Source organism: Ictidomys tridecemlineatus, chromosome 11 (assembly GCF_052094955.1).
Source record: "Ictidomys tridecemlineatus isolate mIctTri1 chromosome 11, mIctTri1.hap1, whole genome shotgun sequence".
In the NCBI taxonomy this organism is placed as follows: Eukaryota; Metazoa; Chordata; class Mammalia; order Rodentia; family Sciuridae; genus Ictidomys; species Ictidomys tridecemlineatus.
The window spans coordinates 53,535,043-53,552,875 of NC_135487.1; the positions used below are offsets into that span (position 1 = coordinate 53,535,043).

A 17,833-nucleotide genomic window follows, 5' to 3' on the forward strand; every position below is an offset into this window, starting at 1 on the left:
CCCGACAAAGCATCAGAGCGCCTGTGGCAAGCCTTTGGCTTCTCCATAACCTCCACGTTCTTTTCCTGCAGTCATTTCTCAAAACTGGATGCTCACTTGCAAAATCTCCCTGTACCAACAGAGCAGGTTCTTGCTAACTTTCAAATTGACTAACGAGATGTTAAAATATAGATAATTAAATAACGGGGGGAAATGCCAAAAATAACCCCAGAAGAAGACAGATGTGCCCGGCATAGACTAGAACCCTAAAATGGAGAAAGACTGCCCTGTGGACAAATATAGAGTTAATGGTTTTCCCGTCTCATTCAAGCCATGACAATGAAAAATCCTAAAAGATGTAAACTTCTGAAAATGAGTACTCTTTTAGAGTTAGCACACAGTACTCCTACTTGCAATATATTATACCACTCCAAATAACTTCTAAAAGGCAATCACTGCTAAAAAATATAATAGTAATTAAAAAGTTCTTTCTTAGTAGGACTGTGCCTCTATGCTATCCATTTGTATAGTATGTCTTCTATAGCTCCTCATTTTAAAGATTGTTAAAATTTTAAATAAAACATGGATGGGTCAATAATAAGTATGCCAAAGTTCTTCAATGCCCTTCTTTTTAAACCTCCACCCCAATTACATCCCTCCCTTGAGGATATTTACAATCCTCTATGACACATGCTCTGTACCTTCTTGGTTCAAGGAAAACACACCTACAGCATTTCAAATTAACTACTGACCCTTACTCTCACACTATAAACAAACCCTTTTCAAAATCTCAATTGCATTGTGTCCACATTGATTAAAGCTTGAAGCCTGGTGACCTCACGTGGTGTTAACTTCTCCCATGCACCAACAGCATTCTGCCTTTCTACTCAATTACCCCCTTTGGTGCCAGAGGATCGCTACCCAATGAACACACACAATGGACTTCTGCTTCATTACACTAACCAACAGCAGGATAGAAATAAGCAGAAGAGGAATAAACAAGCTAATTTATCATGAGGACAGAGCCAGCTTTCACCAGTCTCTCCATGGAAAACTTTAGTGGTTAACGGGAATATCAATAGTCTGGGGGTGATGTTTATGATATTACAGATTATAGACAAAAGCCACAACAGAACCTCACTGATTAAAGAATTTTGCAGATTAGCAGGTGTGAACACACACAAACCCTGCCTTAAAACTAGAAGGTCCTACATAAAAACCTGCTCAATAATTATTTGGGGACACACAACCCTGGGCTTTGGATAATGTGGACTGACACCCTGGTAATTTGCCCCAAGTGTTCAACCTAACTGTGGGGCCTCTGTTATTCATCTTGGTCAGGAGGGACCCAGCCTCTTTGTGTGAAGGATCTGGTTGCCCCCCTTCATTAGGCATGGCAAGGGCACAGCGGTTGATTAAATTAACAACTTTAGAGGGCTTCAGTCCCAGTTCCCAGACATTAGCACCATCATCCAGAACAAATTAAAAGCCTCACAGCAATTAAGCAGATTTTGGAAATGAATTTCCCATGGTTCAATGGCTCAATAGCAATCTTAAGTAGTAGAGAAGAGCCTAGAAGGCTAGAAGGAAAAGAAGAGGAACTGATGATTGATTTTCCAAAGTAAACACACAAACTGGTAGAAGCAGCACAAACAATAAACTTCTGAGCCTCTGTTAAGCAAGGCGTTTGCATTTCTTTTATATAAAATTGGAATATTCTGTCACCAAAGTTAAAGGGATAAGAATGTAGTGGAATTATTCTATTAAAATGGTGAATTTCAGAAGGATTTCTCCTCCTCTATTTTCTTTGTTTTTAATTACTTCATTGTAGTCTTGTTCAAAAATATAAATAGAGGGAACCAAAAATATCTGTTTCCATTCACTAGATTTTAAAGTCAAACAAGCAATCTTCCCTAACTCAGGCAGTGGAACCATCCACATCGCTTGGACTGGTTTTAACCAGTATTTAGAACAATGATGGGCCCATAGTAAAATAAAATAAAATAATAAAGTGTCATCATTTTAAAGGAGGGATTGCATAGTATCTTTTTTGCAAGTCTCTGTTTTCTCTCCATCTCTACCACCCATGCCCCTCACTCTGTGCCACCTCAGTGTCCTATCCCATTACTTGCACCTCTAGCTGGAAGGTCTGACAAGGAAAGAAGTCTAGCTTTCTCCTTGGCTTCTGCTTCCTTCTCTTTCAAGCTGACACATGTGTTTCTTACTCTGCTCCTGCCTGGCACCTCTGCCTGGCTCCACTTGTAGTGTCTCCTTGCTTGCAGGCACATATTCGACACAGCATGCTTCAGTACCATTTGGGCACCTGAAGGAATGTGTGGATGAATTCATTCCACCCACCAGATATGCAAGCTGAACACAATGGAATGCAGAGGTGGTTATGTGCACATATTACATTTTCTTGATATCAAGAGCATTTATAAAAGCTGACATCATAAACACACATTATTGGTCTCTAAGAACAACCATAAATAAATCTACAAAGTTCTTAGAAGGGAAACAGAAAAATGAGTTTTTCATTTTTTAAGAGTTCATAGTAAAATTACAGTCTTCTAAAAGAAGTTCCTTCAAAAGCCTTCATGCAGCCAAAGAAATATATTTGCTACTTAAAGATCATAAATCTCGAAATTTCCCTTATCCTTCAACATTTACATTTGAATAGTCAAAATTTGGAAATATGTGCACCAGTGGGTGTTCCCTTCCTCCCACTAAACTTCACCAACCAGCCACAGGCAATTCTCTGCTTTTATGGCCAAGTAAAGACTAAAATATATAGATCAGACATAGTAACAATTAGCACAACAGCAGGCAGAAGGAATGAATCCCTCTACTAGTGATCAGGAGGCTGGGTGTGAATCTTATTCCTTCGCCAGGTCTTCTCTGAGTCTTAGTTTTCACAACATATCAAAAGTTCCCTTTCCTACTCCAAAAGTTGTGCGACAATAATAAGCATTCACACCAAGAAGTGGGACTATCTTGAGTGGTCAAATGAAAATAAGAACCCTCTCCTCACTTAAATAGTAAAAGAATCGCCTGGAATTTAGCATTGCAAATTTTAGGGTAGAGCAGTTGAAGCATTGTAACTACCTCTGTGATAAGTCCAAAATGCAAGGCATTTATCTATGCTTTTCTTCAACAAATATTATTGGGTATTTATGTTGCACTGGTCGGGGATAACAACTCCAGATACTGGTGAGCACATCAGACCATTCTTGTTCTCATGTAGCTTACAGTTTTTTAAGAGGTTAGATTTTCATCATTATTTTTTGTTTCTCATATAGCACTAAATCTCTAGTTAATCTTGCAACAGTTGATATTTTAATAATTTTTTTTAGAGAGAGAGAGAGAGAGAGAGTTTTTTTTATATTTATTTCTTAGTTTTCGGCGGACACAACATCTTTGTTTGTATGTGGTGCTGGGGATCGAACCCGGGCCGCATGCATGCCAGGTGAGCACGCTACCGCTTGAGCCACATCCCCAGCCCAGTTGATATTTTATAAGCAAAAGATCATCAGTTTTTCCTCAAAGTTTGACTTTCAAAGGTCTTTGTCATGTATTTTATGTCTAGAAGGAAAAAAATTTCCCCAGTGGATAATGACTCCAATTTCATAATATTAAATAAAAGGACAACTGGGATTCACTTTGCAGCAGAGACAAAATAGATCTCTTCCACATAGTGAGTGATAATCATTTAAAAAATCTTGCTAGCATGGGTTTTCTATGCTATAAGTAGCCATAAACACAGGCTCAGAATTTAAAAAGGTGAAAGTTTAAGATTCAAAATCAGCTCCTTGGAAACTACCACTAACTAAAGGAAAAAGTAAATTAGTGACTCCAGTTTACCAAATAAGTGAATAATGTGCTTCTTGCACTATTGGTTTGCATAGATTATACCAATAGGAAGGTCATCAAGCAGGATGGCTAGGTTTCTATTTTGATCTAATCCATTAAGGGGCACAAATAATCTGTGATGGATCTAACAGACACAGAATGACTCAAAACTATCTATTAATATAGATATTAAAAAATTACTTAGTGGCAACTTCTAATTTAGGGAAGTGGCTCTCTTACACAGGCTGCTCTAATTAAGCAGGCACATATGAAGCACCTGACTTGTTCTCTCATTTTAATCCACAAACTCCCTGTGGAACAGATTTTTTAGATGAAGAAACTGAGGTTCCTGCATATAAATGCTTTTTCTAGGTTACAAAGCAAGTCTGATAACAAATAGACAAATCGGATTACTACCATTGATAAAATGACATTCCTGAAGTTAGAGATCTGATCACTCTGAATGGAAGGATTAGTAAGTTTTTCAATGAACCAAAACCATCATAGGGAAAACCTTCAGCCAACACTTTGCTGTGGAATGACTATATCCTAGGAATTCTATAATATGCCTAAGTCATCAATAGGTACTTATCAAAACTGCTGTAATCATCCTGCTTAGGGGGAAGAGTTCATAATGTCCCTGAACAGAGCTGATACAAATACCCTGTCCCATCCCAATCCAGAAACAAAACAAAACAAACAACAACAAAAAAAAACTGTCTCACATATATGCTAAACCTGGCTTTGTAAAAATCCCAATCATCCTGCTCATGGTCCTCCAAACCATATTTTCTTTCTTTCCCTTTTTTAACAAGTAGGTAGGGCAGGGGAAGAAGCTAATGACAGAAACTCCTTTGATAACTATAAAAAAAAAAGAAAGAAAGAAACAAATTCTAATTAAAAGATAACCTTAGTGTCCTGTTAGTTTAAAATTAATCTACAAATTGTCTATCCTGTTTTTGTGGATTTTTTTTTCCTCCTCTTTCATCAGTTACCACCCAGAAATACCATGTTCTCATACAGTGAAACTGTTTTGTTTAGGCGTGTTCAAAGAATGGAGCCGGGGATTTAACACTGGCAGGTTCATGCACCTGCAAATACTGTGAAATCAGGTGTGGGGGGGAGCCCCTCTGTGAAATCAAGGGTGTCACAGGTGCCTGTCATAGCCAACACCCCCCACACACACACACACACCAAAATCTTTCTCAGTAGAGATGTGACAACAAGCCCCCCCCCCCCCCCCCCGTGTAGTCTGTTCAAAGTCTCAGCAAAAATCTTATCTACAACTTCCTTAGCCCAGACACGCAGGGACTAATGCAGCAGGCTGGTTCACACAAGCCAGAACTAGCTCAAGATTACAGAGAAAAGAATGTGGGGACGTGTCCTTTCCACATTGGAGGATTCCACTCTGGGGCGAGTTACAGACTAAATGAGAGCAGATAAAACATATAAGAACCAGAGTAAAAAGAACCAGACCTCAAATGGCCTGAACTGCTTTGAGAGAGGGCTGGATTTAATAAACTATGGAACCCAACATTTTGGTTGTGATCACCTGAAGGCAAGCATGCTAAAGAGACTTGAAAGCCAAGATTTCATTTCAGCTAAATTAGACAGTGCAGAAGAACATAATATTTTCTGACTGTTGAATTTCAACCAAAAGAAAGGGGGGGCGGATTTACAGCATAGTGATTGCACCTCTCAAATCACACATATGTGCTTATCAGTTGCAATGGCTGAGGCCCTCAATGTTTTAAACCCTATTTTGGCAGATCTGAGTTTTCTGTTTGCAGTTACCTTCAGAGTTAAGAAAGGGCAGAGACAAAGGAAGAGGGATTTTGTGGCTTCTTTTATATATAAGTCAAACCCCCAAATGTAGAGTTATGTAACATTCCCTCAAATTCACAACTTCAGAATTATGCTTGCACAAACCTCCTCCAAAAGGACAAAAATCAGTCATAGATATTTAGTCAAGGAAGCTGCAGAATGATAAAAATCTTAAAACCAAACACATACATAAGGTCCATACTACACATCTGTTTTTCTTCCCCATATTACATGTCTGGGTTTTATTTTATTTCTTTTTTTTTTTTTTTTAAGTTTTAAATTTACAACATTCCCCCAAGCAGGAAGAAGGGAATGTACCACACCCTCAGCAAGCAAGGAAGGACTTCAGGGTTTTTGTTTTGTTTTGTTTTGATTTGATTTTTTAATTCCTTAGAGTCCTTTAAAATCCACATAGAATTTAGTAACACTGTTATTAGCTAAGAATCATAAGTATACAAAGACAAAAGGGAAAAGACGAAGTTTTTACTATTTTATTTTTCAGCACTGTAACAGAAAAGTCAATCAAGCTGTATGAAGCATTAGTTGGGAATTTTCTGCATATTAACTCCGTGAGAGCCTCAGACAGAAATCAGATGACCTCCAGGCAGAAACCCAGAAGGAGATGAACCTTTGGAGCACTGCTGGCATCAGGCCTGAGTCCAAACCATGGCTCAGCCTCTAATCCTGTGAACTCAGTTACTTCCCTTTCCTGGACTCTGAATCCTGCTAAAATGAGATGGAACAAGATGGTTTCAGAGGCCCTTTCATCTTTACAATTTAACACCGAGAAGCTCCACAGCTTCTATTCAGGCCAAACACCACCAAAGTGTACAGATTCAGAGGACCCACACAGCTGCACTCATGGAGAGTAACAAAACACACACCTTTATTAAAATCATATATAAAGCAAAAGCAATAGATAGACCCGAAGTAAAAGCAGGAGGGATTCTTTTGGGAGTTAAGTGTGCATGCTTTTGGAGAACAATTTGGTCTTATGTAATTTATTAGTTCCCTGCAATGATATTAATATCCACCTTTTTTTTTTTGGAAGACCCATAATGAGATGTTTGGATAAAACATCAGCATTTATATTAGAAAGCAGGATGCCCTCCATGAATTTCAAAACCAAACCTATTAATGCTTTGGGTCATTCTCATTCCTTCTACCTCCATAGATTCACCAACGTGGAGTGTTTGATAAAGTGGTGGTGACTTAAGGAAGGAAAAGAATAGATAACAAACAATGTCATGATCTTAAAGCAAAGAAGGCCAGAGAAAGAAAAGGAAGAGAAATGGGGTTTTGCAGATGGTGATACTCAAAAGTGATTTGGAGATCACAGCGCTGGTAGGCCTTGTTCAAGGAGATATCCCAACATGTGCCAAGTCCTTTGGGGTAGATTCTGGGAATATGTAATTTTCTGCAACCCTCCATGAGATGGAAGGCTCCTCCTTCCATGTCACTGTTGAGAAAGGGAGTCAAGGAAGTTTGGTGCCTTATTTGACATCATCAAGCCCACACTTTGCCTGCAGAGTCCCAGTCACATGACATTGTCTGGAGACCAGGAATTCTCCCTTTGGGAGGGATCCGCCAGGATGCAGGCAACAGTTAACTGCCTCCAATCAGCTTTCATGAACTTGGTGCTATCTAGGGCTTGGAGAAAACTGAGTCAACTATTTTCAGACCATTTACCTTTTTTCTAAAGAAAAATTGCAATGCCTAGCCAAAACAAAGGCTGGTGGCCATGGCCTTTTCTTTCAATTACTTCTGCTTTTTTGGAAATGTGTATCTGTAAAGCCCCTGAACTAACCCAGAGAATTAATCAGAAGTTTTAAGAAGATCCTATAATTCGTGTGAGGGATAAAAGAACACCATTTGACAAGGAATACTAAAAGAATGGAGTAAGTAGAGAAAGGGGGAGAAGAAATGTGCTTCAAGACCCAGGATATAAATAGGCATAGTGGATGGAAATACTAGCTCAGTTTGGGTGGGAGTGAGTGCCATCAGAAGTAGGTTTTAGACATTCTAGCCCAAGATGTGCCCTGAAAAGGTGTCCCTATGTTTGCCAAGGCCTTACTTTTCCTTTCTTGAGCCCATCTTCTGTCCACATCCGAGTTGCCCTCTGTTTTCTTCAATGGTTCCATCTAGACCTACTGTGTCTGCTAAAGCCAAAGGCCGTTCTATGGGTTTATGGTCTCAACAATTTTCTATTATAAAGGCCAGCCACCCTTAGCTGTGTGTAATACTTTCTTTTAGGGGGAGTTGGCTTGTGATGTTCTCAGGTTCAGCCTTCCCCAGCGTGGCCTGCAAGCCCCAGTCAACACTGACAATGGCTGGCATGGGGGTTATTAAGTATTAGGAGCTGGGATTGTTTGCTCAGAAAGTAACTAGGTCAATGATCAGTGATCATGCAGTGATGGGAGTGCTCGGCTGGAAGAGGGTGGGAGCAGAAGAAGGGTAGCCTGAGCTTTCATCTTCTATTTAATCTGTGTAGAATCATTTCATCACACTCACCCCTTTGTTTCCCATAGAAACTGAAGGGACAATGGGAGCAGAGCACCATTAGGCTTAAGAGCATGGCTTAGAATTCAATCAAGGATCAGGGGCTTGGGTCAGCCCTCTTACTATCTCTGTCACCTCAGAAATTTCCTTAAATGAACCTGAGATGCATCTGAAAATTGGAGAAAGTCATTGTAACTGCTTCTCTGGGTTGTTATAAGGATTAAGCAAATCAACACGGGTGAAAAGCTTTTTCACGTGTAAGTCCTTAAAGTGTCAAAGGTAGTGAGCCAAATATCCTGCTCCTGGTCAGACATCACCCTGGCCACTGCTTCTTCTCCCCTACAAGTTTCAATTACAGGTGGAATGTGGCCTTTGGATGTTAGTAAACAGTATTAGTAAATGGCTAAGAAATCTCAGTGCTTTTGAATTCTAAACATATGTGTTCCTCTTTTCTATAATTTAACAATTTTTTTACATTAGTCCTTTTATAAAAAGGAAAAGTCAGAAAACATTGTCCAACCTTCAGGTTTGAGAATTTCAGTACCCCAAGATCCTCCTTTCCTCTCCAATCCCCCTCTGAGCACTTTTGGACACATGTGCCACATCTGGCACATGTGTCCATTTAGTTCACCATCACACAACCTCAGAGAAGAAATGAGACCTATGTGAAGTAGATGTGACCCATTTCATTAAACGATGTTCCCTGTCTTCCATGCTCTCATAGTATCTCCGTAATTGAGAGTTGCAAATCTTTCAATGAAGAAAATCTCTCAGCATTTTCTCCCCTACAGAACAAGATGTATCTATTCATGGTGACAGCATGGCTGCTCCTGACAGCCTCTGGTCTGGGATGCCTTCGTTATTGTGCATGGGTGTGAACATAAACAAAAAATTGTCCTTTGGGAAAGAGAATTTTCAATTTTCAGCAAGAGGCTCCCCTCTCAACTGCTCCACCATCACGGCCAATCCAGACTCTCTGAAACCCTCTCTAGCCTCAGTTGATTCCTTCTCTTGTTTTCCTTTGAAAAAGTCCGGACTTATTATGTAACTACATAAACATGTTAAAACCACTAGCTAGGGAAAATAAAATCAAGTCATCTTCCTTAAAGTAGCAAATCTCAAAATACTTTATGGTTAATGAACTTGGCTGCTCAGACAATTGGATGATTCACACAATTATGGAGACAGGTTAGAACCTGTAATAAATCGGTTAGACTGGCATCTGCCAACTCTTCAGAAGGTGTCCTCCATTAGCCTTGGTGAGACTCTGCTTTGGTCTGTATAGCTGGACTCCATTTACCATCACAAATGAACCCTAACTAAGCTAGGCAATCTTTTACTAAATCTTTCTATACTCATATAGTAAAATGGGTATAAAAATACCAGTTTGGCTAGGGTTGTGGCTCAGTGGTAGAGTGCTCACCTAGCATGCATGAGGTACTGGGTTCAATCCTCAGCACCACATAAATGTAAAATAAAGATATTGTGTCCACCTAAAAAAACTTTAAAAAATATTTTAAAAATACCAATTTGACATGACTATTTGTGGATTATAATATACAAATTTTGGCAGACAGTCCACATTCAACACATGTTAAACTATATATATACACACATACACATATATATAATTTTATTCATATATTTATTTAAAGATAAAATATTAACATAATGATTTGATGGTATAATTAGCAGGGCTTCCAATTTCATATGTTTTCAAATTCTCAGTTAATTAGTGAAAATTATCTTAATGCTAGAAAACTTCAGCAAAAGACATCTTTTGCTGGTAAACTTAGATTAAAAGGGGCTCTTCCCTACCTTTGGCTCTTCCAACTTAACCAGTTTTTAAGGCCCTTCTTTTCTAACCCCAGTCAACATGCAGCTCTATCCTGAGCACACAGTAGGCCCTAATAAATACTTTGCATATTAGGTAAGTGGTACATATAAGCTTTAAGCAACCGACCTTCATAAAATCTCAACAAATCCTAAATCACTGTAGAATCACCCTGAGGAAGATAAGGTAAGACTCTTTCCACAGTCTGTATGATTTTTTTTAATTCAAAAGTCGTACTATTGTAAAATGTCAACTAGGTAGGGAAGGCTTTAAGTCCACACCTGTATTCCAGGCAGAGGACTTGAAAACTTCACAGGGCTACACATAATATTATGATCTCAAGGAACTGTTTCCTATTTTTGTAAGGAAAAGGAAAGTTCTAGAAGAAGTCTAGACAGGTAGTACTGAAAGAACACAGAGATGAAAGAGCTTTGAGACTGTTCACATAAGCATTATTTTACTGCAGCAGTCAAGACGATGCTTTAGCTTTTTAAAAGTCAAATAATGTTATTTTGATTACTATAAAAATTATCATTTTCAAAAAGAATGAATTTGTGAGCTTTCATAGCACTTTCACAAACTACATTAAATACCTAGTTACTAAAGAGAAAAAATGCATGGTTTAGTCAGATGAGAAATTTTATAAAATAAAAAACAGAATCAAATACAGAAATATGTGGACAAATATGAACCAAAAACCAATTAATTAGAGCTTTTCAAGATTCTCACCAGATACCTAAATACTACAGAATTACAACAGCATTGATGTACCGTGAATTTTTTTTAAATGCAACAAGCTTAAAATCAAATATACTGAGGAGTAAAACACATGCATTCTGAGTTAACTGTAATTTCATAATTCTGCAACTTCCAGATAAAGACCATCAATAGTTTTCACTTAACTATTTCAATATGTGCCATATAACTGAAAGGAGTAGATAAACCCATGTACCATTTGAGAAAAGTGATTTTACATGTGTGTGTATGCATGTATGCATGTGTTATATACATTATTTTCTCAAGTTTTACAAAACAAACAAAAAGCCAGTCACATAAGTGAAGTTTTTAAAAGAAACAGTGACCCTTCATAAAGAAATAATAGTTGGCATTTTTTTTATATTTATTTGGAGATTTAAGTGTGGAATCCTTCCATTCGTGGGTATGCTTGAAACAATGCAATAATTTTCTATTCATTCAGTTCCAATCTTCACACTCTGAACAGTCTTAGAACAGGTGGAACAGTGACCTGCTTTTTCAACCATCATATCCCCCAGACATGACTAATTTGAAACTGAGCAAATTGCTCATAATAGGTCAGGGATTCAAGTTCATGAGTTTTTAGTGGCTGCACTTTTGTTGAAGGGGACATGGTCTCCTTCCCCTCTTCCTTCCAACCCCTGAAGCTGCCTCTCCATGAACTAAATTCACCAAACATGAAAGCAAAGGAACATTATTTTAAAATTTTTTGCAAGCTTATTTTTCAGGAGGATCAAGATTAAGCTATTTCTTTTAAAATATCTTATTTTCCTTTAGGGGTTCTTAAAGTTTAAAATGAATTCTACATACCTGAAGAAACTAGTCACTTAAGAAGACTTCTGAATAAATAAGAAAACATTCAGATGCCTACTTTTACAGTGGCTCAAAGTTTTCACAAAAACATGATATATATCACTGAATTTAGAAACACCCTAAGTTCTATCATATAAGATATTGATTTCAGAGCCTTTTTACAAAATCCCATTCAATGTGTAGCAGTACATAGGTACTGGCATAAAGAAGAAGAAGAAGAAGAAAAAAAACCTAACACACAAAGCAAGCAACAGACAAACAAACTTAGGAAGAAGGTCACTGGGGTAAGAGTATATTTAATCTGGCTAAACCAAAACTCAACTCCTCATATTTGCTTTTATGGCTAATGTTTTTCTCCATCAATTCTAAAAGGCTGCACCAAACATCAGGCCAAATGTAACATAAAACTCTTGTGAATACTAAAAGAGTTATACAATTAGAACTTTAAAAATAAAGACCTTAAACTCATTTATCTACCAATGAGGACACAAGTCTATTGATTAACAGACTTGCTTGGTCACTTTGGGGCTCATGGTTTGTCACTACTGTTGGGGAATGATGGTTGTTTACTTTTGTGTTGTGTAGAACTGTGGGGTACCTTTCCAATCCAATCAGGTGCTTTGATGTTTAGACCCTCCCTTCCTAAGTTGCCACACATATTGTAGCCAGTTCAAAATGGACATTTTCTTTTCTCATTTGGCCTACTGCAGATATTTTAGAAAAAATACTCCACACCCAGGACACCTGACCCCGTTAGTAGCAGTGGCATTGAGCAGTGAAGTTCTCTTCTCACTGAGAACAGGAGATGGTTTCTGAACTTCACCTTGACTTTCCAGTTCTCAAACTGTTGAAAAAACTACTGATTCCACCTGTTCACTTTGCTGCATTTCTGTTCTGTGCTTGGTTTTGTCTACTTTCCAATTTAGGCAACTGGAGTGGGAAAACATATGGCTTACCTTTTGCTAATATTCATTTTCCAAGGGTCTTATACCATATTCAAGTTCCTAGATTGGTGTAAGAGCGAAAATAAATTACTACCCCAAAAGCAAGAGTAAAAGCTAAGACACCAATCAATGTGGGCTGGATCCAATCTGTTTGGACTGGGCATCAGAACTGGGACACAGACTTTGCAATTGAGAAAGGAGGAAAGCAGCAGTAAACTTCTACAATTTCCCGGAGAAATGTTATGCATCGATACTTTTCTTTTATAGGGCAAGTTAGAACTAAAGCAGTTTATTAATTGAGGTGAATCTACTTATGGTTAGAACCTGCCCCTGCCTTTTTTATATTGTCCAGTATGGTCACTAACCAGGTTCTATGGGGGAAAATAACTCTTGGCATTACTTATTGCAGACAAACCCTGCTTTGAACAAATAACTGTTCTGGCCCCATAGGAATTCTAATGCCCAACAAACACTCAAAGTGCCTTGGGATCTCCTCCACAGTAGTAAGATTCCAGAAATCAAACTAGTTTCAAAAGTGCCCAAGGAAACCTACTACATGGATAAAGAGCTCTCCAAGCCCAAGAGATCAGTTTTAGAAAAAGAAACACACACCAACAAACACCTGGAAACTATGTGTAATGGTTCGCTGCTTGTGCAAAAACCTCAAAGAGGATGAAGGTCAGACAGGGATAATAGGCCAATTTAATTCTGAAAGCACAAGGTGCAAGAAATTTTAATTATGGTCTGCCACTGAAATCACACAAGATCCAATGGCATCTAACTGCAACTGCTCATCAAGGGAGACAAGAGGTGTAATTGTAACCGCTGCATAATCACTGTGAGGGCACAGAGAAGGCTGTCTTCAGCTCCCAGCAGAGAAGGTATTAAGGGCCTCGAAAAATCCAATACAGGGAAACATGGAGATTGTAAGAAGCCAAACACAAAAGCCAAACCCGTGTGTGCAAGTGTGCGTGCGTGTGGTGTGACAGAGTGTTCCAGAAACAAAAAAGAAGCTGTTTAGCCCACATTGAAGATAGGAGCTTGGAAAACTCGGAGCCTTTTCCGCTTTGTGGATACGTGCACACAGAAAGGCACAGCTCCTCCAAGAACTTCACTCCTCCTGAAGCTTCTCCCACTCTCCTTTGTTTAAAATAATTAGCTCGGATGTAATAGTGATTAACAGGACCAGACTCCCGGTAATTTGCTCTCATCAAACCCGGGTCTGCAGACAAAACGCTACTCAGAAGGCTGAAGGTGTCCAAACCCCTGCAGCTCCTGCGGCGCGGCCGCCCGCGCCCTGAGGCAGTTCCTCCTCAAGTCGCGCCGGCTCCAGGAAAAAAGGACGCGCAGACAAACCCCTTCTGTGGACAGTCTCTACTAGACAAAGTTTTTAACAAAGCCTCGAAGTAAGGGAACTGAACCTCGCAACCGCGCCCGCTGCAAAGTTGGCGCTGAAGTTTGTGCCAGGATGTCCCAATCTTGAGAGGAAAGGGACGCGAGTGTGCCAAGAGGCGGGAGGATGGATGGTGATGGAGAGACAGTGAGAGAAAGTGAGGTTTTTTCAAGTGGATCGTGAGTGAGACGATCTTCCGAACCCGGAAGCCAATTTGGCCCCAAGAGGTCCGAGAGGTGCATGCCACCGGAGGTCTCCAGGACTGACGCCGTCGCCAGGGGCATTTAGGAGCTGTCACCTGCGGGGAGCCCTGGCGGGAGCGGAGACGCCCTCCTAGGCGCCAAGGGAGAGGGCTCCAGGCTCCAGACTCAAGGATCTCGGGACTCTAAGAAGTGGGGGAGGGGAAATTCTCGAGAGGACAGGAGGCCAAAAGCAACTTTTCCGATATGCTTTTCTCCTCTGACCTCTCCAACTTCCCGCTGGGTCAGCCGAAGACTCTTACGACCCACTCTTACCCCATCGCACCTCCCAGCCCGCGGTTCAAACCAGTCCCCCGCGGACTGTGGAGTGGGGGGGTGCAACGAGGAAGCAGAGAGCACAAACATTGGGGCCCGAAGTGCAAGCCTTCACCCCCTGAGACAACCAAATGCATTTACACATGCAACCACCGCAGCCTTGTAACAGAGCTCCGGGTTTGCGCTGGGCGCAGTTTCCCGACTCTTCTGTTGTTCCTAATAAAGTCGATTACGTTGCCCTCCCGGAGCTGATTGGAAGGAAACAGAGAGGAAAAGGGGGGAACGCGGGAAAAAGCAGGGGTGGGGGGAGCAATCAACTTTGTAACCCAGAGCTTCCTCGCGCGATCCGTCGCCATGCTTAAGATTCCCACCCCCGCACCCCCCTCCTGCCTTTCAAGTGGATACTGAAACTAGGCCAAAACTTTTTCCCCTCCTTTTCTCCAGCCACTAGACTGGATTGTGCCCCACAGAGCCCCATGGAGCTCTGCTTTCTTAAGCACAATAGCCGGACTAATTAGATCATAGAAGCAAGGCAGTGATACTGTAACAAGTAGCCCAAGAGGCAAAGAGGGAAGGGGCCCGAAAAGAGAGAAAGGGGGAAAAGTTTGCAGCTCTCGCACTTACCAATCAAGCCTCCCACCAGAAAGGCGATGATTTGGAACACAAGCAGAATCCCACCAACAATGCACAGCTTCTTGGTGCTCATGTTTTCTATAATTGCCCCAGCCATTTTTGCGCCCCCCCTTTTTCTTTTCTCCTTGAAATAAATGTTTTAGGGTGTGCTTTTTTTGCTCCTTTCCCTCTCACACTCCTTCCTCCCTCGCCTCCTTTCTGGGCGCTGCAAAACTTCAGGGGTGCGGGAGCGCAGAGATGATGGGACCCGGACCGAAGGCGCCCGCACGGATTCCCCCAGCGCAGCCGGATCGGGCTCCCCCAATGCCCGGAGCTGTGATTGTGGCCGCTCCGCCGCCTGTGGACGCTTAAAGGAGCAGGGAAGCGGATCACATGACGCCGCCTCCCTCCCTTTCTTCCTCCCTCCCTCTCGCGCTTCCTCCCTCCCTCCCTACCTCCCTCTCTTCTACTACCCCTTGCCCGCCAGTTCGTGGATCCGAGCTCAGGCCTGCGCTGGCGTCCCTCTCCCCGGTCTGGCTCGCAGCCTGTCCCGCCAAGGGCTGGTAGCTTGGTGGGTATATTGTTGTTGTTGTAGTTACATGGGCGCCCCTTACTCAACCGCTCACACGTTTCCTTTTCTGGCTCCTGAAGTGCGAGATTTAAATCACCCACGGACGCTTCGCAGACCTTCAACTAACATGCATTGACTTTAGGAAATGGTCCCCACCCCCACCCCCAACTGCTAGAACTCTCTTTAGGAAAAAAGAAGAGAATTTTTTTAAAAAGGAAATCAGTAGATGCTAAATCAGAACACAGAGATGTGGAATAAAGTCTTAGCTCAGCTTCCTTCTGCCTGGTCCCAGCCTCTGTTACTGGATATATACTCAGCTAAATTCCACCCTCGCTCCTTGTGGAACCTAGCATTCCAACGACCAACCGACCACTGTTTCTTACTCCACCCCTTGGGCTTCCAGAGTCTTAAAGAACATATGTTCTATTCCATCACAGTTTTAAACTGATTCCAAAACCAACTCCTCTAAAAAACCTCTGTAATTTTCCACACCACCTCCATGTTGTATCTCCAAGAACTGAACCCCCTACAATCCAATTTTGCGTTTACATTTTCGTGTGTAAACATATGTCTCCACCACTGAGCAGTAAATTCCTGGGGGATACAGACTGAGGCTCGTTCATCTTTGCACCACCCTTCCCCATGGTGCCTAACAAAATTCTAGCCCTGGTAGGTCCTCCATTAACTTGTGGATTGGATAATTGAAGGTGAAAGCAAGCCTAAAGCCTTTGCATTTTAAAAGCCTAAACAATCTTAGTTGGTTTAGAAGGTACATATACTAAGCTGCAGTGTTTGTTGCCTCTTTGTGAAGATATATTTGTATTTATACATAACTTCAAGGGAAAGGGGTGGGGTGGTCTTAAGAGATTTCCTGCTCTATCAAGTCTAAATTCCTGGCCCTGGTTTTTCTCTGTTTTATCAACTGTCTATTTGGCCAATACAACTCACATTACCCAGCAGTCCCTTCGGCTTGGTAAACACCCCTCGACACAAAAATGAGTTTCCACCACCAGGCTCCTTTCCCCTGTCCACACCCTCTTCCTGCCAGGAGGCTATTCCAAGTCTCTTTTCCTCTACTGTGTTCCTTAACTTTCATTGCCTTTATAGAAGATAACCATGTATGTCACATTTAATAAACTTGTTCCTTTCTACCTTCAGCTACTAGACTGGGTACTCCTTAAGATAAGTACATATTGTATATGTATAAAACCTCCACTCCTTGGACTCTAGCAGTTCTTCATAATTCTGAATCTTGGTTGCTATTTATTCAGACTTTGACTCAATACTTTATCTGAACAGTCACTCACTGAGCACTGAACATGTTCAGTGCTTGCTTTCCTTAGCATGCAAGGATACCAAAATTCCATGACTTGACTTTGTCCTGAAGAAACCCCAGTTTGGTTGTTATTCACTGAAGAGTGATTAAATATCTGTGCTTTGGACAATTCCATGTGCTTTCTAAAAGGTAAGAAGCAAGGGAAATTGTTGTTAACAGTAGAAGTTGGAAGTGTTTAGCAGCTCTCCAAACAGAGGTATACTATTGTGGGTGATTTGTCTTCCTTCTTTATCTTTCAAAAGTTTATATATATATAATTTTTTTTGATAGACTGTGTTCCAGGGTATCATAAAACAGAGAATCAAGTATACCCTTCTCACCTCTGGGGCTGGTTAACTCCATATTCTGTGCTCTTATCTCGGCAAGCTGCTGATTTCCACACATTTGAATAACAATGGTGCCTTTGGGTTAGAACCTCTTTTTAATACCAATGGCTTCTTAAAAAAATAAAGTTGAAAGGCTAGGGAAGTAGCTTAGAGTGCATGCCAGACCAGAGGTTAGGTCCCCACCTCCCCTCCCCCCAAAAGTAAAGTTGATAAGATTCAGTATCAAGATATATTCTCCATTTTATACTACATTTCACTGTTTAACAAGAGATGATGCCACATATACTCCAAGCAAGAATTGGATCCACAGGAAATGTCTTGGGTGGTTTAATTTATTTAAGATCAGTGAACTCAACTCATTTTTCTATCAACTACTACAACACTTCCCACCCACTCTGCTCTCAAATATACCTCTGTAGAGTAGCTGGCCTAACTTCTTAGGTTCCAATTTCCTTATCCAGAATTAAAGAAATAGTGTTGGGAGTTGCTCTTTCCCCATAAAGGTGGTCCCATATTTTAAAGGGGCACTTATTATGTAACATTTTTATTAAACAAAGATATTTCTAATTGCAAATCCATGCT

General features: G+C 40.7%; 1 protein-coding gene across 2 annotated transcripts in view; it reads right to left on the reverse strand.

The window, feature by feature from the left end:
• Nucleotides 1-15,402, reverse strand: part of Wls (Wnt ligand secretion mediator) — a 101,712-nt gene extending 86,310 nt beyond the window's left edge. Inside the window, exon 1 of one of the 2 annotated variants that reach the window (XM_005332358.3) lies at nt 15,031-15,401. In XM_005332358.3, the coding sequence (XP_005332415.1) occupies nt 15,031-15,136 (106 nt within the window). In that variant the 5' untranslated portion in view covers nt 15,137-15,401. Of the gene's footprint in view, nt 1-15,030 lie in introns of both variants that reach the window. The other variant, XM_078026487.1, reaches the window with a different exon arrangement.
• Nucleotides 15,403-17,833: the final 2,431 nt, after the last annotated feature.